Raw genomic sequence first — 22,989 nt, 5'->3', positions numbered from 1 at the left:
TACACGGCTGGGGGTTCGGGGCATACATACCAGGGTGGGGTGGGGGTTCGGGGCGTACATGCACGGGTGGCGCTTGGGTGCGTACATACACGGGTGGGGGTTCGGGGCGTGCATACCAGGGTGGGGTGGGGGTTCGGGGCGTACATACACGGGTGGCGCTTGGGTGCGTACATACACGGGTGGGGGTTCGGGGCGTACATACACGGGTGGGGGTTCGGGGCGTACATACACGAGTGGGGGTTCGGGGCGTACATGCACGGGTGGGGGTACGGGCCGTACTTCCACGGGTGGGGGTACGGTCCGTACATACCCCTGCCCACGCTCTGCGTGCCTGGGTACGGGCCGTACCCATGCCTTTGGTGGGTGGGTACGGTGCGTCCCACCATTGTTGCGAGGCCGTGGGGTCCGCACCGTACACAGGCCTTGGGGGCGTGGCTACGGGTCGTACCACGCGTACCCCTACATGACCCCAGCAATGCTGGTACGAGCTGTACCAAGGCCTTTATGACGTGGGTACGGGCCGTACCGCTATTGTTGGAGTGACGTAGGGGGACGCGTGGTACGTTCCGTACCCACGCTCTTGCGGCCTGGGTAGGGTACGTACCGGTTCGCGTGACCATCCACTTCCGTTGTGGCGGACGCTTGCGTTGCTGGCCTCGCCCCCACCCCCTGGAAGTGACCAGGCCCTGATGGTCAGGTATGTCCAGGCCATGTGTGATTTGGTACCATGTGTTGGTGTTGTGTGTCCTGCCCCTGCCCCCCCCTTTGCCCCTGGTTGTTGTGCTGACCTTCTGCGGCGTCTGCGTCGGTTCCTGTACGCCAGGTGGACTGCTAGGAGGGCAGGGATGGCACGTAGGTTCGGGTCCATGTCTGTTCGTCGCGTCCAGCTGCTCCTTGCGTGTGTCGTCCTGATTTCCCGGCAGTTTTTGGCAGCCGGTAAATATTTTCCGTGCGGGATGACGTCGGTTCGAATCGTACTTCCTGGTTCGTGAAACGTAGGCTGGATGCGTACCGACGTCACGTCGGCTCCTTTCAGGATCGGAATTGTGTTTAGTTTCTGTTTGGTCGGTGTTTTGTTCGATTCGTACGGAAATGGTGTTTCCGTATGAATCGTACTTGCATTTTCGGATGGATTTCGCACCGGGTACGAGTCGGACGGAGAAAAGGCTCCGTCCGACGGTTCGTACCCGGTTTTTACCGGATCGGAATTGGCACCCAAATGTCTGATCTTTTCCACATGTGAAGAGGAGTTGCGTGTCATCGGCGTAGGACACGATCTGGGCTCCGTAAGCCTCAACCGCAGCCGCCAGGGGGACATAAAGATGTTAAACAATGTTGGGCTCAACACAGAACCCTGTGGAACCCCAACTCCCAATGGCGGCATCTCGGCGGAGCTCTGGGAAACCCAGACCGTCTGGCGGCGGCCCTCCAGAAAAGATGTAAACCATCTGAACACCGTCCCCCTTAGGCCGATGTCATAAAGCCTGGCGAGAAGCGCCTCATGGGGGACGGTGTCGAAGTCCGCCGACAAGTCCAGCATGACTAACATGGCCTTGCCACCCACATCCAAGGTCTCCCTGATGATCTCAGAGACCTCCACCAACGCCGTTTCCGTGCTAAAATTCGGACGGAAGCCGGATTGGGATGGATGGAGCAGATTGTTGGACTCTAGGAAGCTCGACAAGACGCCATGGACATGTTTCTCAGTGATCTTAGCCAAAGCCGGGAGAAGTGAAATTGGCCTGTAATTGGCCAAGACCTCGGCATCAAGACCAGGCTTTTTCAGGAGGGGGATCACCATCGCCCTTTTCCAGGTGCGTGGGATACTCCCCTCCCTCAAGGAGGCATTGAGGATCGGGTTGACCAGGGGATTTACCACTGCCGCCATCCCAGCCAAAAATTTGGCGGGGCAGGGGTCAAGTGGGGAGCCAGATTAGAGACTGGCCAGCAGAGTCCGGGACATGTCACTGGAGACAGGAGGAAAGTCCTCCAGGGTGGCCGTAGGCATGGACGATGTTCCAAGTCCTGCCCCGGGATCACAGCAACCCTCCACCAAGCTCTCCGAGAAGGAGGCCTGAATTTCCTTAATCTTGTCGGTGAAGAAAGTGGCAAGATCACACGCCCACGCATCAGGTGATACAGGCGGGGGTGAATAAGAAGTAGGGGACGTGAACTCCTTCACAATCGTGAAGATCTCCTTGCAGGAGTTCGCCGACGCCTCAATCCTCCTGGCAAGATATTCCTGCTTGGCACCAAGAATGTCACGGTGATAGGCCTTCACCGCCGGCCTATAGGCGAGTTTAGCCTCCCCATCATATTGATGGCGCCAGGCCCGCTCAGCGACCTTACATTGGCTGCGAGCCATACGTAGCACCTCCGTAAACCATGGCGCTGATTGCCGTATCGCCGTGGACCGGGGGGTTGCCCTTGGGGCAAGATCATCTAACCTCTCGGTCAACCATTGCTGGTGGGCACCGTAGGGGCGCAGGTGTCAAACCGCCCATTCTCCAACACAGAGAACCCAATCAGCCTATGATCCGACCAGAGCACCGGCCGCGTTTCAATGTCAACAATTGGGACAGAGGAGAACACTTGATCAAGAGTGTGTCCTTTCTCATGTGTAGGCCCTGATACAAACGGTGCCAGGCCAAGCGGAGATGTAATATCCAACAATTTAGCCCCATCCAGGTCATCCGTGACATCAAGATGAAAATTGAAATCGCCTGCCAGCAGACAATGTTGTGCAGACAGCGCCAGCTCCGAAATGGCTGTCTGTAGGTCCTCCCAGAAGGAGCCCACCGGGCCAGGAGGCCTGTAAACCAACAGGCCCTTAAGCGCATGGCCTGGAGACAGTCTCAGCATAAAACCAAGGGATTCAGAGCCCTCAATGGAGTTCACGGGAAGAACTGAACAGGAAATGTTCTTCCTCACCACCACAGCGACTCCGCCCCCCCTGCCCTTAGCTCTGTCTTGGCGAAAAATGTTATAGGTCGGAGGGATCGCAGTGAAGATGTCCGGATTGGACGCCTCTCCCAACCAAGTTTCGGTCAGGAACAGACAAAGAGGATTCTCCCTGACAAGAAGATCGTAAATGTGCAAGGCATGTCTTCCTACCGACCTTGTGTTAAGCAGCAGACAGAGATGTTTCGCATGCACCTCGGTTGTCCTAAGGGCGCTACACTGCGCCCCAGTGGGCGACCAACCGCAGGCCGGGCAGCGTCGTTTACCCTTGTGTCAACCGGGAAATACTGAGCGACACAGGCTAGATGTAGTACGCATGGCGCGGAGCATCGCCGAGGTATAATGGATCATCCTCGCCCATGCCTCACCAGAGTCCTACGCCGCCCCGCCGCCTCCGGGACGCTGACGGGCGCAGACGGGCAGGACTCCGGCACGACTCAGGCTACGCGAACGCGTCCACCTGCGCGTCCCGCTGCGCGTAGGGAGCGACTTTAAATAGGCTCTCCAGTGAGCCCTTGGCGCGCGAGACCGCTCCAAAATGGCGGCCGCCGCCGGACAAGAAGCCCCAATCAAAGATGGCGCCTGAAATGGAGCCCAGGACCCGGACCCACCAAAGTGGTGGTGCTTTAGAGGCACAAAAGTGCACTTTTTAAATGCGGTAAGGGGAGCGGGGCGCGAGCTGCAGACAGCAGAGTTTAAGAACAGGGGAAAATATAAAGCAAGCAGTAACCCAAATACAAAAACGAGGAAAGCTTAAAATTACACAGCGCTAGTACAGCGCAGTCACAGCAGTGTGGTAGGTGGTAGAGGTCGCCACCCCACGAAGGACCGCCTTAAATAGGCTCTCCAGTGAGCCCTTGGCGCGCGAGACCGCTCCAAAATGGCGGCCGCCGCCGGACAAGAAGCCCCAATCAAAGATGGCGCCTGAAATGGAGCCCAGGACCCGGACCCACCAAAGTGGTGGTGCTTTAGAGGCACAAAAGTGCACTTTTTAAATGCGGTAAGGGGAGCGGGGCGCGAGCTGCAGACAGCAGAGTTTAAGAACAGGGGAAAATATAAAGCAAGCAGTAACCCAAATACAAAAACGAGGAAAGCTTAAAATTACACAGCGCTAGTACAGCGCAGTCACAGCAGTGTGGTAGGTGGTAGAGGTCGCCACCCCACGAAGGACCGCCTTAAATAGGCTCTCCAGTGAGCCCTTGGCGCGCGAGACCGCTCCAAAATGGCGGCCGCCGCCGGACAAGAAGCCCCAATCAAAGATGGCGCCTGAAATGGAGCCCAGGACCCGGACCCACCAAAGTGGTGGTGCTTTAGAGGCACAAAAGTGCACTTTTTAAATGCGGTAAGGAGAGCGGGGCGCGAGCTGCAGACAGCAGAGTTTAAGAACAGGGGAAAATATAAAGCAAGCAGTAACCCAAATACAAAAACGAGGAAAGCTTAAAATTACACAGCGCTAGTACAGTGCAGTCACAGCAGTGTGGTAGGTGGTAGAGGTCGCCACCCCACGAAGGACCGCCTTAAATAGGCTCTCCAGTGAGCCCTTGGCGCGCGAGACCGCTCCAAAATGGCGGCCGCCGCCGGACAAGAAGCCCCAATCAAAGATGGCGCCTGAAATGGAGCCCAGGACCCGGACCCACCAAAGTGGTGGTGCTTTAGAGGCACAAAAGTGCACTTTTTAAATGCGGTAAGGGGAGCGGGGCGCGAGCTGCAGACAGCAGAGTTTAAGAACAGGGGAAAATATAAAGCAAGCAGTAACCCAAATACAAAAATGAGGAAAGCTTAAAATTACACAGCGCTAGTACAGCGCAGTCACAGCAGTGTGGTAGGTGGTAGAGGTCGCCACCCCACGAAGGACCGCCTTAAATAGGCTCTCCAGTGAGCCCTTGGCGCGCGAGACCGCTCCAAAATGGCGGCCGCCGCCGGACAAGAAGCCCCAATCAAAGATGGCGCCTGAAATGGAGCCCAGGACCCGGACCCACCAAAGTGGTGGTAAATAGGACTGTGTCCAGCCTGGACAATGCTGGCTCCGCCCCCTGTGGTGTATCTGATCACCTAGCCCCCACCTGACAAAGGGAAAGAGGGGCTTGGAATACAAAGTGCTCCAAATCCCCACTGAACCAGTTGCATCTGGTTCCCCCAAAACCTACACTGCAGGCAAAGGAGAGAACTGGTATAAGTATAGGGGCTGTGAACCCATGTTTTTGTTCTATGCTGGTGTGCTGTTCCTGGCTTGCTGAGGGTTTGCTGCTGCTGGGGCCCAGGAGCAACCGCCATGGGGCTATCCTCCCTGCTAGAGGGCCCTGTGTGCTGGCCTCCCTGGGCCCAGCTATGCCCCATGGACCTGGAGGAACGTTTGTCTGAACTCCTCCTTTTTAAATGCAGAACTTGTTGGGCCTTCTAGCGCCTCGTGAGCGCTATGTTTTATTTCATTATTTCTCCGAGGAGGAGAGGGAGAGCATGGGCTGCACAGCGCTGAGGTGCCACCTTGTGAGAGGGAATCCTGGAGTGAGGGATTCCCTCTGATGCTGCTGGAAGCGGAAGCCCACCCCGCATTTTGTCTGCTTAGCAGGAACCTACCCCGCTTGATGGATATTCGTGAATTGCGGGTGCCCACCTTGCTTATGCTTTTATTTTAGGCGGGTGCACACCCCGCGTTTGTGCTGGTTGTGGCGGATGCCAACCCCGCCATTGTCTTTGTTGAAAACGGGAGCCTACCTCCTATTACGGAGAAGCACCACCGCGGCCCGGCACAACCAGGAAGCCAGGCGGCCTTGCCGTACTGTGGGCAGGATGTAAGGCAGAAGCTGCGGCCAGAGAGGAAGCCCTGCCACCGGTGATCAGCCCGGAGCCTCAAGGGCTACACATCGAAGTCCCGGGTCCCAGGAGGGGGCCCGGGTGAAGTGAGGAGAGGCGGCCGAGGCCTCCATTAGCAGCGTGGGGCTCCGGTGAGTGAGGGAAGCCCCGTGTGCAGGAGGAATGCCGGCACTGGTCAGCAGGGCTCTCGTAGTGAGGAGAGAGCCTTGCGTATTGCTGAGTCCGGAGTAGTCCTGCAAGAGAGCTTGCAGACCAGGTGAGTGGGGGCTCATTTGGCACAGAATAGAGTGCTCATTTCCTGAGCGGCCCCACCTGATAGAGGGCCTCTCCAACAATGGGGCATTTTTGATAGAGCCCCATTGGGGCCCCGAGGGCACCATCGTGCCAGGGCCCATTTACTTTGTTCTCAGCTGCGCCGCACCAGCGCGGGCAGCTGCAACATTTTTGCATAGTGGTTACAGAGTCTCAGTCGGGCTCTCAGGACACAGTCGGTACCAGTGCCTAATATATTCATCCCAGCTGCACGGCAATTAGCGTCAGCTGCAACAACTAGGCTGACATTTCTTTGGGGGCATTTTTAGTTAGACAGAAGTGAGATGCACTCCTGTGCCCCAGCGCAATTGCACACTTGTGAATTCTGCTGCATTGGCAGCCACCCTGACATTTTTGACATAGGGCATTTAAGCCCTCTGAGAAGGCTAGTTGGCCAGGGGGACTGTGAGGGATTGATAGGGTGCCAGGCCCTACTGTAATTTATGTGGTACTAGGAAATGTGAGTTCTGTTCATGTGCTACTGCATAATGTATTTATGCTTGAGAGGTTATGGTCTAATGCGTTTAGACTTATGAGATGATTGCATAATGTATTTATGCTTAGGAGGTTACGGTCTTATATGTTTTGGCTTATGAGGTTGGCACAGAATATATTTCACACCTAATGTGATACTGTGCATAATAGGGTTTATGTTGCAGGATAATGCTGAGTACAGTGTTTGCCAGTAATTGCTGGTTGTGTTCTACATTTACTATGTTCACTGGTGATGGTTCTGACAGTGGTCCAATTGGCCATGTCAGGTGTCTATAATCCCTTGTAGATATTGCCTAGTGTCAGTTGGCACAATGTATACACTGTGATTACTATTCTAATGTGTTATGAGAATACAAAGGCTATTTTTTATATAACCTTGTGTGGAGTTCCTTTTGTGGTGTGCCTATTATGATGTTGCTGGGTTTGTGTTGCGTAAATGCTTTACACATCGCCTCTGGGATAAGCCTGACTGCTCGTGCCAAGCTACCAAGGGGGTGAGCAGGGGTTACCTTCAGTGTGTAACTCCCTTGACCTGACTAGAGTGGTGGTTTCTGCCTGGCTTTGGCGCAAGCCTTAGCCAACCAGAAATCCAATTTCTAACAAACTTTTTCAGGATTTGATAGAGAAAAAGGATATTGAATGTTTTAGAAAATTTACACTGGCCCAAATGCGGGTCCATGAATTGTGCAACAAAAAAAGTGAAGGTATGGTTGTGATTTTTCAGCCAAGAAACCAATGAAAGGTGACAGCTGTGGATAGCTAAGTGCGCATGAAATATCCCAATGCACTACTCATGACTTAACACATAGGGCCTTATTATGATGTTGGGCAGACTTGCGGCCCCTTGACACCATATCAGTGTGGGAACCCCCCGACTATTGGTCGGTGGTTCTGCGCACCTAATTACAATGCAACCGCACATGGTCCCTATGGGAGCTTGTGCTGCAGCGTAAACCAGCTGTAGCACAAGCTCCCATACAGAAATGGGACTATGTGTGAATCCCTGGTGCCCGCTATGTAGTGCAGAGATTCGCAAGGGGCACCATAGCTGCCACCTCGGCCCCCATGTCGGTTAGCCTGGCATGGAAAGCCTGTCAGAAACTGACATCGTAATCCCTACGGCAGAAACGCTGTCCATAGTGAATAGGTGCAGGTCTCCGACTAGCTGACAGGCCCCTTGAGCTTGTCGTAATCCAGCCGGAATGACCGGCAGGTTTCACTTTCGACAGCCTGCATCGTAATGCAGCGGCCAAAACTGAACCCGCAATGAGGCTCAGAAGCCTCCGACCTGAGGTCAGAGGCTTTCCAAATCAAATCGTAATCAGTCCCTTAATGTCACACATCATTCAGGAAATCACTAACAACATCACTTTTAAGTTCATCCTTGATATCATCAAGCCCATTCCTATAGAGAGTCTCAGAAGTGTACTTCCATGACAACAAAAGCAGACTTTGATACAAAGTACAGCAGGTCCCAAGATCAAAACCGATGTTTTTTAAAATGTTTTCGAGTCCAGATTAAGGACCCGATAAAGAGTTTGCCAGACAGGTTACTCTGTTACAAATGTGATGTATCCAGCCCGCCGTATTACAGGGGCCATAGAACATAATAGACTTGTAATACGATGGACTGGATATCTGTTGCATTTGTGTCAGGGTAGCCTGACCTACTAAACCCTATGTCAGCCCCTCTAAACTCTAAATCTGTCTCCTTAGGACCTTCCTGGCACTTTATTCTGCATGGAATTAAGAAATACTTCACCTAATTTCATTCCACATTTTTTGCTGTTGCAGTGTGTAGCAATTCCTATTGGAGCTAAAACAGATAGCAAAACATCATCCTTCTCCCTAACAGATCTACAATAACCTTGATACTGTGAAGCTTAGCCATGTGCACAAATAATCTGCCAAATTTTGTGCAAAATGTAAAATGGCACAAATTTGTCAACAATCCCAAAACGTTTTTTCAATACACGGTGAGTCCGGCTGACTGCTAACCACAAAAATGCCTTGCTCAAAGTTGGAGGGGATTTGCAACACCCCTTGAATTTCCTAATGGAAGGAAGAGGCTAAGCATACACGTCCACCTGCATTGCCCAAGTGAGGGTGTATTAATTACTCCCCCCCCCACCCATGGCTATCAGCATCAATGGCGTCCTCGCAGTTTCAAAGCTGGCACAAGGACAAGCGTCAAATGATCTGAAAATCCTTACCAGGCAAATTGGTACATGACACGGATGAATATAGAAGCTGTCATCTATCCCAAGGCCCTGTTTCCAATTATGAGGGCTCCGTGGTAACTGCCAGTTGATGTTGCCTCCTTCACCTTCTCAAAAACGTGGGTGATGGAGGCTTTGGATACCAGAAACCTGCTTCATTGCCCTGTCAACAATTTTGAACAGGTTGATGGAGCAACTGTTCTGAGCGTCCTTTATTCGTGGAAAATGATGGTAAGGGAGGCCATGTACCCTGTACTTAAACTGTACACAAGTTAGCAGGACAGCTGATAGCAGGCAACTTCCTGGACTGCCTACAGCCCTCTTTTTGTGAGCGTGAAAGAGTTTATAACATCACATCTCTCTTTGAAGATGTAAAAATTGTAATCCGGAGGGATACGAAAGCATGAAGATCTTAGAGTGATAATCAATGGTGGTCATGCGCTACCTTCTGAACTAGGTCAACTGTTATGAATTGTGTTCTCTTGTAATCCATAAATGATTTTGAAATGGAACACATGGGAATCTGCACCAGTTGTTTCACTGCTTTCTTGCTGCCTGGGATCATCGTGGGGACATTGTGCTGTGCCCTGGTGAGACCTGTGTCCCAGGGTTTCCTCATTCCAGCACCGCCAGTCCCGTGAGGCTCCCGACAGGGACTACTAGTCCCGGCATTCCCTGATTCAGCCACAGGTGCCTGCTGCGTGTGAGGGGGAGGTGCTGCCATCGCGCTTATAGCGCTGCCTCTTTCCCTGCGGCGCGGGAATCTGCACCAGTTGTTTCACTGCTTTCTTGCTGCCTGGGATCATCGTGGGGACCTTGTGCTGTGCCCTGGTGGGACTGGAGTCCCAGGGTTTCCTCATTCCAGCACCACCAGTCCCGTGAGACTCCCGACAGGGACTACTAGTCCCAGCATTCCCTGATTCAGCCACAGGTGCCTGTCGCGTGTGAGGGGGAGGCACTGCCATCGTGCTTATAGTGCTGCCTCTCCTCCCGCGGTGCAGTAATCTGCACCAGTTGTTTCACTGCCTTCTTGCTGCCTGGGATCATCATGGGGACATTGTGCTGTGCCCTGGTGGGACCGGAGTCCCAGGGTTTCCTCATTCCATTACCGCCGGTCCCGTGATGCTCCCAACAGGGACTACTAGTCCTAGCATTCCCTGATTCAGCCACAGGTGCCTGCCGCGTGTGAGGGGGAGGGGCTGCCATCGCGCTTATAGCGCTGCCTCTCCCCTGTGGCTCAGGACACGCGCAGGCCAGGCCCAGGCGAAGCCCGGGCCAAGGGCGGGCCCGTTCTTGCCTGTCAGACCCCGTAGGAGGCTGGGCTGGGCCCTCCGTCTGAGATCTGCACCAGCAGAAGGTAAAGTGGATCGTCTCCTTTAAATCTTATCATTTAAAAGTCACAAGTTAAGACTGGTTTTTTACTTTTCCACATTTGAGCCTTCTCACAGCAACTCAGTAACATGACGAGTAAGCGTGAGGGAAAGGGAAAGGGCACGCAAGCAGGTGGAAGTATTGTGGGGACACTGGATCAATTTCTAATAAGGGCTACCTCAGTACTCGACCACGAGATTGAAATTACGGAGCGACGCTTATCCCTCGAGCCCTTTTCTCACAAGAGATCTTCCTTGGGGGGCATGGCACCCCAATTTATTCCCAACTGTCGACCGTGCACAGAAAAAACGATTGATAAAGTGAGTGAAAAGGTGCTTGACACTGTTCCTGATCAACTAACAAGCCCAATCTCATGTGAGCTTGAGCCTGGGTCCACCAGTAGGATACTAAGAGATTAACAGGATTGACTGAACCCTCAGGACCGGGTATGACCCCCGACCGTGCTGTGAAAAGAAAGAGGGGGGGTTCTCAGAGACCAAAACCAGCAAAATTAGCAAGGCCGCACAAAAAAGGGGGAGAGGATTTAACAGATACAGCCTTAAGAAATCCGAACAATTTGGAAATGATCATTCCTTACTCCATGCACGTTCCCTGTCCGGTAATCAATGAGGCCATCTGGCAGAGACTGGAAACCCTGATCTCCACTATGTTAAATCCCATTACATTGAGATTGAGCCGGATTGAAGATAAAATTAATGGCTTTGAATCTCTAAGCAAGTCTAACTTTTGTGCGATAGAGGCATTATTAGTGAAAACAAGGCCAGTATCAACGCCAAATGGAAAACCCCGGACAAACCATGAGATAGGCAAAGTAATTACAATGGCATAAATAACCAAACCAACAAGCCTGAAATCTACACCCCCAAGACAGGCACCCCACATTGATCGTAATCCGGCCACTAGTATGGATGAGGATAACATCACAATAGTTGATATATCTACTGAATTTGCTCAAATATATACGAGTCCAGTTATCTAACAACTCTAATTTTGCAGTCACTGGGCAGAGTAGTTTACAACGAGAGAAAAGTGATCTTGATGCCAACACAAAGAACGTGAGAACGGACCGTGGTTTATCCAAGGCTGGAGTACAGGCCCTCCACTTGCCTCCTGCGGCCGCACCCCTGATGGTGGTACTGGGAAATGTGCCTCCACTACGAGAAGGACTGGCAGAGTCTACTACTCAATTAATGACTAAAGCTATGCACTGGGTGGTCCAAAAATTTAAGGGGTTGTGGATCCCAAATGGGGATATTCAAAGTTAATTGATTATGGCAAGAAGAGTCACTTGGATAGGGCCCACAAGGAAAGAAACGGAGGGAGATTGTGAATGTGATTGTGTGGTTCTAAATTTTAATAATGCTTTTATTGTAAATTTTCTCTTGGACAATCTGGGAAGAAACACAGATAGGAACCCCAGAAATCTCATTGTCTTACCGTTAGGTATTTTCTATAGATCACCCTCCCACCAAACATTAGGGAGTTACCCCGACCATATGAGGAGTCAGACATGGGTGTCTCTGAGAGGCTCAAATAGGCTACCCGATCTAAGATTGGATAATAGATTTGCTCCCCTTTCTGACCTAGATGCCTGCAATTGACTACAAAGGAGAGTGGGAGAACCCACTGAGTGCCTCGCACTGTTCACTAAGCGGGACTAAAAATCCCTGGATGTGTTTAATTGAAGTACAAATTTCAAACGAATATTTCCTTAATTGTAAACAAATAGTCTGTTATTAGCTTTCAGGCAGTTTAAACCTCAAGTGCAAAACAAAACCGAGAACTGTTTCATTGCCACATTTATATTGTTAGTTTCACAATATATTAAACAATAAATAAATACATCTTGTGTAAATTACAAAGCTTTCCATTAGGGAAAAAAACACAAATCAATCAAGTTGTTTTTGTCTTCATTGGTGTTGGAGCCCAAAGCATTTCGGGATTTAAAGAATCCCTTCGTCAGGGGCAATCTAAAATGTAAACAGAAAACATAAGTATGTCTCTAGACAATATATAGTCAGTGTATAAATACAAGTCTGTCTGATGGTACATGGGTGGGAATGCAGTTACTTAAACATTGCGTATAGGGCGCTTGTGAAGTTAGTCGGTAAGTGTACTGGGTAAATCAATGGTGTATTCAAAATGATACATCTGTTGAAGGTCTGGATGAAAGAAACCAAAGGTTATGTCAGTTAATGACCAATGCGAACCGTCCATATTGGCGTGAGATTGGCAAGTGCAGCAGATAATCCAGTGGTATCTGTGAATCGCATATACGATGAAGACCCTAATGTGGGTCTAATGAAATACACCAGGGTAGTGACCAGATGTGAATGAAAACAATCCAGTAATGATCCCATAAAAAGAATGTGGTTGGTGTTATTGAACCGATGCAAAAATGTAAAACAAAATAAAACAAGGAACGTGTTTACCTCAGTGCTACCATAATGTGAGGTCGTGAAAAAAGACGTGACAGTGAAACCTATCTTATTATTGGCTCACCTATTGTATCCACAATGCCGGATAATATAAATGAAGAGGAACAAGCGATCAGCCAGTGGTGGACTGAAGAAAAAGTTCTTAAAGTTCTATGAAGAAAAGCAATAATATGGCATGATAGTGTCCTGGCGAATGATGTGACCCATATTCACCCAAGTAAAAGAATGAAGGGAAACTGGTACCTGAAGGTGGTGAGCTGGTAAGCTGGACCGAGCCACGTTGATAAAGTTTGCCGATGAGAAAACCCCTCAGGCAGTAATCGTCCGTTCTGAAAATATGGCCAGAGTTTAGTGAACCGCATGCTTAAGGTGCCAGTGGCAATCTCTAAGGCGAGCTGGGAAATCACAATAGTAAATACCTGAAACGATGAGAGTAAGCGGGATGTATACAGCAGGAAGTTGATGGTGGCGAGGTACCGGGATCATCGCGAGGAAACGCAGAGTAACGTGAACGAATGACGAGACGTGAAATAGTCGTGCATTCATGGAAGTAGAAATGGGACTGAGAGTGGGAAACGCAATACCGAACGTGAAGGACAATAAAGTTTTTAAATAAGGGAAAGTGTGACGAAGAAGGAAACATGGTGAATAGAAATAGCCTGGTGGCCAGGGGATCTAAAAATTGTTTTGTCTATGGTGTGTGAAAACAATAAATAAATGTGTGTGTGTGATCCTATTAAATGTGCATGAATGTTTAATTTTCCTTTCCGTTTTTCCAACATAAGCTTTCCCGCAAGGGCATTTTATGCAGTAGATAACGCTGGTGGTATTGCAGTCGCTTGAATGATTGAGTTTCATTGATTTACCAGAGGTGGGATGAGTTAATACATTACCACAAATGACAATGTTGCAATGAATACAATTGTTGCATTTGATAGTGCCTTTGAAATCATGAGTGGGGACTGTATGAACCGGTGTAGACAGTAATGACTTGAGGTTCTTGCCCCTCGTATATGCAAACAAGGGTTTTGCTGAGAAGATGTTGTTGAAGTCTTCTTCTGTAGATAACATTTCCCATCTGTTGTTAATAATGTCTCGTATGGATTTGGATGCGGTGGAGAATTTGGATACAAAAACAGTGCGGTCTTGTGTTGGTTTAGTTGTGGATTGTAATAGCTTCGTTCTATCAATTCCTTGGGCACGTGTCAAACAGTCTTGTAGTATGTTGTCGGGATATCCTCGTTGTACAAATTCCTGTTCTTTGATTTGGCTGTTGTCTGGGTTAGAACAATGTGTCTGACTCTGAGCAGTTGTGAGTACGGAAGATTCCTTAATAGACTTCTGGGATGAAAACTGGTGAAAGCTAATGTGCTGTTGCGGTCTGTGGGTTTTTGGAAAACTGAAGTTTCGAAGGTTTGGTTGTCTAGTGATTTAGAAATCAGAACGTCCAAGAAATGTATTTGTTTTTGCTGAATGCTGTGGGTAAATTGAATCCTTGGATTGACTGTATTGAGTGTGGAAATCATATTTTCAAAAGCTGTAGTTGTATCTGTCCATAGGATAAAGATGTCGTCAATGTAACGGCAATACATCAATATGTGTTTCCACCAACAGTTGTTTGACATGATGTTCTCAGATTCAAATAATGACATGAATGTATTGGCATAGGCAGGTGCTCCTGAAAAACCCATTGATGTGCCAGTGAGTTGTGCATAGTAATTGTGTTTCCATTCAAAATAGCTGTGATGTAGACAAAAGTGGAGAATTTTGAGGATGAACAATCTCTCTGTATCGATTTCTGAAATTTGCAGTAAAGCCCACTCCGAGGCTTCTAATCCCGCTTCGTGGGGAATGGATGTATACAGAGACGTAACATCTATAGTACACAGGGAAACATTTGTAAGGTCCCTGTCTTGGATCATGTTGAGTTGTTGCAGAAAGTGTGTGGTATCTTTGATATAGGAGGGCCATTTCTGGACGAATATGCTTATGTTGGAAAAACGGAAAGGAAAATTAAAGTGAGAATTACCGAACATAAAAGCAAAATCAGGAACCACAGTACCACTTCACCATTATCTACCCATTGGCATGAAACTAAACACACTATCTCGCAACTCAGATTCCAGATTATTGAACCCGTGACACCCAAACCAGGAGTAAACATTACTCAAAAACTTCTCCAAAGAGAAATTTACTGGATTAAATTCCTAAACACCTTGTTTCCAAATGGTCTTAATGACCATATCGACATGAGTTGTTACCTTTAGTAGTTTGGTCCCCTTTCAAGACTTTCTATATAGAGACTACCACTATTTTCTCCATTGGCCACGCTAGTTGAATTTACATTTGGTTTGTTCATTGTTCATTTTTGCATGTTATAGAAGAACATTACAGAATCAGGGTTCACACTAAGTATTGTTATATTTTATGTGTTTGTACTCATTGTATGGACTATCACAAATCTATCGTTTTTTGATTCTGTGTCTGTTTCTAAACATAACATTCACGCACATTTAATAGGATCACACACACACATTTATTTATTGTTTTCACACACCATAGACAAAACAATTTTTAGATCCCCTGGCCACCAGGCTATTTCTATTCACCATGTTTCCTTCTTCGTCACACTTTCCCTTATTTAAAAACTTTATTGTCCTTCACGTTCGGTATTGCGTTTCCCACTCTCAGTCCCATTTCTACTTCCATGAATGCACAACTATTTCACGTCTCGTCATTCGTTCACGTTACTCTGCGTTTCCTCGCGATGATCCCGGTACCTCGCCACCATCAACTTCCTGCTGTATACATCCCGCTTACTCTCATCGTTTCAGGTATTTACTATTGTGATTTCCCAGCTCGCCTTAGAGATTGCCACTGGCACCTTAAGCATGCGGTTCACTAAACTCTGGCCATATTTTCAGAACGGACGATTACTGCCTGAGGGGTTTTCTCATCGGCAAACTTTATCAACGTGGCTCGGTCCAGCTTACCAGCTCACCACGGACACCCGACTTTTTTTAGTCTCGTTGAGACTTCAGGTACCAGTTTCCCTTCATTCTTTTACTTGGGTGAATATGGGTCACATCATTCGCCAGGACACTATCATGCCATATTATTGCTTTTCTTCATAGAACTTTAAGAACTTTTTCTTCAGTCCACCACTGGCTGACCGCTTGTTCATCTTCATTTATATTATCCGGCATTGTGGATACAATCGGTGAGCCAATAATAAGATAGGTTTCACTGTCACGTCTTTTTTCACGACCTCACATTATGGTAGCACTGAGGTAAACACGTTCCTTGTTTTATTTTGTTCTACATTTTTGCATCGGTTCAATAACACCAACCACACTCTTTTTATGGGATCATTACTGGATTGTTTTCATTCACATCTGGTCACTACTCTGGTGTATTTCATTAGACCCACATTAGGGTCTTCATCGTATATGCGATTCACAGATACCACTGGATTATCTGCTGCACTTGCCAATCTCACGCCAATATGGACGGTTCGCATTGGTCATTAACTGACATAACCTTTGGTTTCTTTCATCCAGGCCTTCAACAGATGTACCATTTTGAATACACCATTGATTTACCCAGTACACTTACCGACTAACTTCACAAGCGCCCTAAACGCAATGTTTAAGTAACTGCATTGCCACCCACGTACCATCAGACAGACTTGTATTTATACACTGACTATATATTGTCTAGAGACATACTTATGTTTTCTGTTTACATTTTAGATTCCCCCTGACGAAGGGATTCTTTAAATCCCGAAATGCATTGGGCTCCAACACCAATGAAGACAAAAACAACTTGATTGATTTGTGTTTTTTTCCCTAATGGAAAGCTTTGTAATTTACACAAGATGTATTTATTCATTGTTTAATATATTGTGAAACTAACAATATAAATGTGGCAATGAAACAGTTCTCGGTTTTGTTTTGCACTTGAGGTTTAAACTGCCTGAAAGCTAATAACAGACTATTTGTTTACAATTAAGGAAATATTCGTTTGAAATTTGTACTTCAATTAAACACATCCAGGGATTTTTTGTCCCGCTTAGTGAACAGTGCGAGGCACTCAGTGGGTTCTCCCACTCTCCTTTGCTTCTCATTAATTTCACATCCGTAGTGACTTCGGATGTCGTACCTCAGCACCCCTTAGAAAATGTTTCACCTTGAGCAGCTTCAAACCATTCTCAACAGAACGTATAAACTGGTGTGCTCCTTACTACCCATTTCTCTCAAATGCGATTGACTACAGCCAGTATATACAAAACACGCAGTATGTAGTATAGGCCAGCTTACACCGGTCCCTGATATTGGCGATGGACAACAGATAGTGCAATTACACCAAATAGTGAGCAGCGTGAGTAAGCACGACCAAGATGCTGTCAATGGTGACAGCCTAAGTTCGATGACAAGTCAATTGAAGACAGTGGGTAGTGTCAGCAAATATTGTTATAATAATGGGCTAAACTCTCGGCAAGAACAGGGACACTTAGTTTTAGATTCCACCCGGATGTTGACCAGGGAAGATGAAGTAAAGGGGCTGGAACCAAGTTACTCGGTTACAAAGCAGGGAATTACCTAACAGATGGGCACTGATAGCCCTAGGGACGTGCCAGTAATCTCGTCATTAGCCATTGCATCTTGGAACATTGCCGGCCTACAATCCAAGACAACGTCTGAAGAATGGTCACTATTTATAGAGGAGCAAGATATTTGGGCTTTTAAGCAAACATGGTCTCTGACTCCTATTTTCCACCCTGGTTACCTGAATTTTGTAAAACCTGCTATCGCCGGACTAAAAGGGAGACCCTCTGGGGGGCTTACCACTTGGATAAGGCAAAAACCAGGACTACGGGCTGAAGAAATACCAATTGATAGCCCTGATATATTGGCTATAATGCTACGTTTTAAACATGATTTAGACATAATAGTAATTAATGTCTATGCAAGAGGAATGGTGGGTGGGAAACTCTAAAATACTGTCTCTATGCTAGATGCCCTCATTGAGAATCACAGCGGGAAAAACCATATGGTAATAGCAGGCGATTTTAATTGTTCCTTTGAGCCCCTTGGCTATGAAGATAGTGCCCTCACTAGCGATGAGGATTCTCTTTGGGGCATCCCATTGCTAACACTAACACCTATAAAAAAATAGACTGAGGCTGCACTCCAGCTAAAATCTTTATGTCTGGAGCGGGGCATCAGGGCTGTAAATGGGAGGACACTATCGGACAGCGGGGGTCAGCATACCTATAATAATGGGGTAAGAAGTAGTCGCATTGACTATCTTCTTATTAACCTGGAGCTGTGGCCCCGTCTAATTGATATGAAGATCCATCAGAGGACTGAGAGTGATCATAACCCCTTACTATTAACTGTACAGATAAAGGGGTTAGATACACAGTCCGCGATTCCTGAGATAGCAACTGCAGATGTAATTATGACTAATGACATGCGAAGGGTAAAATGGATAACATTAATGGAAAATGCTAGCTCATTAGAGCACATGAAGGTGGCGGTGGAAACTACTTTAACAGCCATTTTAAATGTAGACACCCAAGCTGACCTCGATACTGAGATTCCGAAGGGCCATGAAGAACTGTTTGAAAAGCTTAAATGTTTCTTTATTAAGGTAAAAAAAACTAATAGTCGAGAAGCCCAAAAATCAGCCAAGTGGTATAATAAGGCCTGTAGAACTGCGTATAAGCATCTATCACAAGCCATTAGGAAAAAAACATTAGAGGAGGTCAAAATTGCACGGATCGCATATAAAAAAGCCCAATACATAGCGAAAAAGGATTTCGACGATCAAAGATGGAATGAGCTCCTGTAAGCCAGCAATGGGAAAAATATGCAGGAATTTTGACAGACAGTAAAATGGGGCAGTGCAGAAACTAGGCATTCTCCGGTTAATAACGTTGCGCATGAACACTGGGTTTCCTATTTTCAGGCACAATTTGCTGCCTTGCCAAATAGCCATTAGAATCACTTTGAAATAGTTCCTGATACAACATTGACCTTTGGGATCAGGGAGGTATAAACTGCCCTGGATGCGATCCCCACGGTCAGGGCCCCCGGTCCGGATTGCATTCCGGCAGATCTCTTAAGAGATGACATGGCCAATTGGTTAAAATATATACATATATTAGCTAATGCTATAGCCAGAGGGGCTACTATTCCGGAATCTTGGCGTGGTGCTGAAATTATACCCATATTCAAAAAAGGGGACCGTACCCTCCCAAGTAATTATAGGCCTATAACCCTAATCGACACAATGCAAAAGATTTTGGCCAGGCTTGTGTTGAGCAGAATTAACATGTGGATAGGCGATCATATTTTATCGACATTACAAGCAGGTTTTTGCCCCCATGTCAGTACCATTGGCCAAGTTTTTAGGTTTATGTTGATTTATTGGAGTACGGTAATTATAGCTGAGGGAACTTTATACACAGTTTTTATAGACTTAAAGTCTGCGTTTGACTTAGCCCCCGCACTAAATTATGGGAATTATTAAAGGAACTAGGGATGCCCTCAGAACTCCTGTTTTTAATTTTTAAATTGCATGAGTCAAATTATGCTCAAGTCCACTGGGGATCACAAGGGAAGGTAACTGATCGGTTCCCAGTAAGCATAGGGGTTCGACAGGGGTGTGTTATGGCTCCTACTCTTTTTTCATTGTTTATTAACAGGGTTGTCACTTACTTCACAACATTCACAACATACCCAACAGATGCACCTATACTTGCTGGCAAGAAGGTACCCCTAATAATGTTTGCAGATGATACCCTAATCCTATCCAAGAAACAAACAGGTCTCCAACGTGCCTTGGATAGATTTACGGTTTTCTGCAAGGGCCATGAGTTAATAGTCAATGTTGACAAAACGAAATTCATGGTCTTACATAGACATAAAATAGTGAAAGGGAGAGTAGCTATGGACAACACCCTGTTGGAACAAACTGACACTTTCACATATTTGGGGGTTACCCTAGGAAGGAGGCTAAGTTGGAAGCCACAGATAGATTTATTGACCCTTAGGCATGCCCAACTAGCGGTTGCCTTATTAAAAGAGCACCGACTTTCAAAAACTAAGCTGGTTGGGCCTGCATTAACGATTTATAATGCTAAGATTAGGGCCTCAATATTGTATGGTGCAGAGCTCTGGGGCTTTGAAAATTTAACACCCCTAGCCACAGCCCAGAATAAGTTTATGAGATCTTTAACAGACTTCCCTCAATCTACCCCTCTCAAACCCCTCTTTTTAGATTTGGGCTGCACTGCATTTGAGGAGATAGCCCGCTTTAGGCCAATAGCCTACTGGAGAAGGCTCTGGACTACGCCAGAGCTGATAACCTATGCTAACGCATTAAAATATGTAAAAGAATACGACCTAACAAGCAAAATTAAATGGTTGCAAAAGATCAGGGGCATTCTGGTTGATATGGGGCTAAGACATCTGTGGGAGGATCCAGCAGGTACCTCGTTTCGATCAAAAAAAGATTATAAGGAAGCATATTGGAACAAGTTTTTTTCAAGTCCATCTCACTTACCCATATTACTTCTCTTACTGGTATCTTTTTGGAGCACAAGCTTGAAACAAGGTTTGAAGCTTATTGGGATTTTATTTATAAACCAAGTGATAGGAAACTGTATCACCAGGTCAGAGTTTGTCCATTGATGGATGAGTCTATAATGCAAATGTTATTTGTTTGCCCAGCTTATAAGTGCCCCAGAGATAAATGGATGAAGCCGATTTGTGCTCAATTTGGCACAAGATCAAGTGAAACTGCATTTCCTATTCTGAAAACAAATCTACAGAAATATATTGTAATAGCACTGGCAAATTTTTGGAGTTGGATGTGGGACATTCGTAGGAACAACATGAAAAAATTAAGCGCCACGAATGTCAACCCGGTCTTGTAATGACTGTTATGTGTCTATATATATTTTAACCGTGGAAGCCCTGGATCTGTATCAAATCCCCACTTTACTTGTATATTATGTGGTGCCTGCTAGTATCTATGATTAAGAAAATTGTATATTTAATGACATAAAATCTGTATTAGGGATAATACGTGCAATATTAACATTTTGCAAATAATTTAATTTTTTAAGATTTTAAAAATGGGTAAACTCAATTTTTAAATTTGTAATATACTATGTTTTAATGGATTCTAATGTTTAGCGTGTATATTGTTGTATGTGTCTTTAGTGATTTAAAAAAAATCGAAAAAAAGACTGATAAAGAAAGGAACACATGGCATGCTTAAACAAGGTCTAGATTACTACAGAAATTAGATATGCTGTATTTGATAAGCAATATACAGCACAGAATTGTCCAGAATACACAGAACCTAGAAGGCTAGAGTATATCTTTATATAAAAATCTGGCATTTTAGCACATACAATCAGGTGCATGCTAAAAATCATGACCAGTGCAGTATGTAAATAAAATACATGCTTCACTGTGCTCTCTCTTTCAGCTATGCCCAGCCAAGTAAGTACTCTTCCACAAAAAAAGTTAGGAAAGTAAAATATATATTTAAATGTAGTCCTTCATTTACTAACGAGCTTTGTTTACCACCATTAAATTTCATTCAGCAGACATTTCAGAATGTTAGATAGGGCTACGATGAAGTGGATTGGAGGTGGATCACACTATATCAAACAAATTTGACTGGTGCATCACTTAAGCATTGGACGACCCAGAGGCCATGTCTGAGAATCCCGGTGGACAGTGGTCTAAGTGTCTCTTCCAGTCGAGACAGAGATCTTTGATGGGGGTCCACACCACCAATGTGGTAAAGTTTAGTTTGATGCAGGATGTCCACAGGTACTGCGTCCCTGGACCTTGGGAGGGTCGTGTGTGGAGTCCTGCTTAGTCATACTCCAAATGCTTCCTTGAACAAGGAAGTTTTCAGGTCTTTCCTGAATTAATGCAGTGTGTTTAAATGTAAATATAATGCAAGACAGAAGATACAACCTCATTCCATGCTGCACAATCATGTTTATCTGGGCCCCACTGTGGTGAGACGCTGTGAAATGAGGAGCGAAGCACGAATATTAAATGCACCAGGGGCACCACAAACACTTCCACAATTTGACAAAGTAATAATGTACATATGCCACAGACCTAAAACATTTCACACACATGAAGGTGGCAGAAATATTCACACAGCAATTGGACACAGATTTTACTAGAAAGGAATATGTCTCTTCACCCCGCATACTGTACCCCGCATGCTGGCACAACGCGGTCGTTACGACCACGTTGTGACAACGCATACCATTTCCCCGCAAGTCGTTACAACGACTTGCGGAGGGGGGGCACTGGATGTTGGAATAGTAAAATTAACTATTCCAACTTCAGTCTGTACGGACTGTAGGGAAGGTGTTGGATTTTAAATCCAACACCTGTAATGACATGCGGGGTAATGGTATGCGTTGTCACAACGCGGTCATTGTTACGACCGCGTTGTGACAGCATGCGGGGTTAAGGATGCGGGGTGAAGGTCGTTCACCATGCTGAACAGGTATGGCATTAAACATCTGCACAAAATGACTGATCAAGTCCCAACGAAAGAACATTTTTATGGCTACATCCGCTTCTGCACAATAGGTGACATTTCTTTATTCAATATAATATTGGATATTCTAGCTACAGTTCAATAAAGACTGTTTTGATCACTTTAAAGGGAATGGACGATATTGAAACTTACATCTCCAAAGCTTCCGCCTCGAGATGGGACTTCCGATGCCATTCCTCCGTTTATCTTTGCTTTCACTGCCCCTGCAAAAAATGAGACAGCCATGAATTGTTCCGCTGAGGAGAGAAGGTGCTCGCCAACGGCGAATACTAGAGGTTCCAAAGGGGCCCATTTAGCTCTTCAGTATGCAAGCCACCATGGACACACATGCAATGGTCATATGTTGACTACTATGGGCAGGATTCACACCGATTTAGCAGTGTTTTGCACTTGTAGAACTACAAATGTACGACCGAATTCCAGGAGTAAGCCAGGAGTACTCCTGCAATTCAAGTGTAAACTAGGTGTACTACAAGTGACAGTCACACATACTCACAGCAAAAACTTTGCGGATCAGGTCCTAAGCTAATACTGCTTTATAAACCGGTTTCAAATGGAAAGTAAAGAATGTATGCCATGTGGGAACGCTTGAGAGATCCCGGTACATTGACAATCTCTATGCTAATGTTTACACCCACATCTAGGGTGCCACACTCCTTGTGGAACAATAGCTCGTGTAAATCCAGATATATCAACATTTAACTGGCTTCTTAGAAACCTGCATACAGCGCTGTCCAAGGCATTATCAA

General features: G+C 46.6%; 1 protein-coding gene across 5 annotated transcripts in view; it reads right to left on the bottom strand.

Moving 5' to 3' along the window:
• The window catches only part of LOC146796131 (GTPase IMAP family member 7-like), a 261,041-nt gene that overhangs the window by 230,940 nt on the left and 7,112 nt on the right, over positions 1 to 22,989 (bottom strand). For all 5 annotated transcript variants that reach the window (XM_085628510.1, XM_085628513.1, XM_085628511.1 and 2 more), the window contains exon 2: positions 22,373 to 22,443. In XM_085628510.1, coding sequence (XP_085484636.1) covers positions 22,373 to 22,414 — 42 coding nt within the window. In that variant the 5' untranslated portion in view covers positions 22,415 to 22,443. The remainder of the gene's footprint in view (positions 1 to 22,372; positions 22,444 to 22,989) is intronic.

Source organism: Triturus cristatus, chromosome 10 (genome assembly GCF_964204655.1).
Source record: "Triturus cristatus chromosome 10, aTriCri1.1, whole genome shotgun sequence".
NCBI classification, from domain to species: Eukaryota; Metazoa; Chordata; class Amphibia; order Caudata; family Salamandridae; genus Triturus; species Triturus cristatus.
Note: the sequence above shows the minus strand (reverse complement) of the source record. Positions and strands in the feature narration are given on the sequence as shown.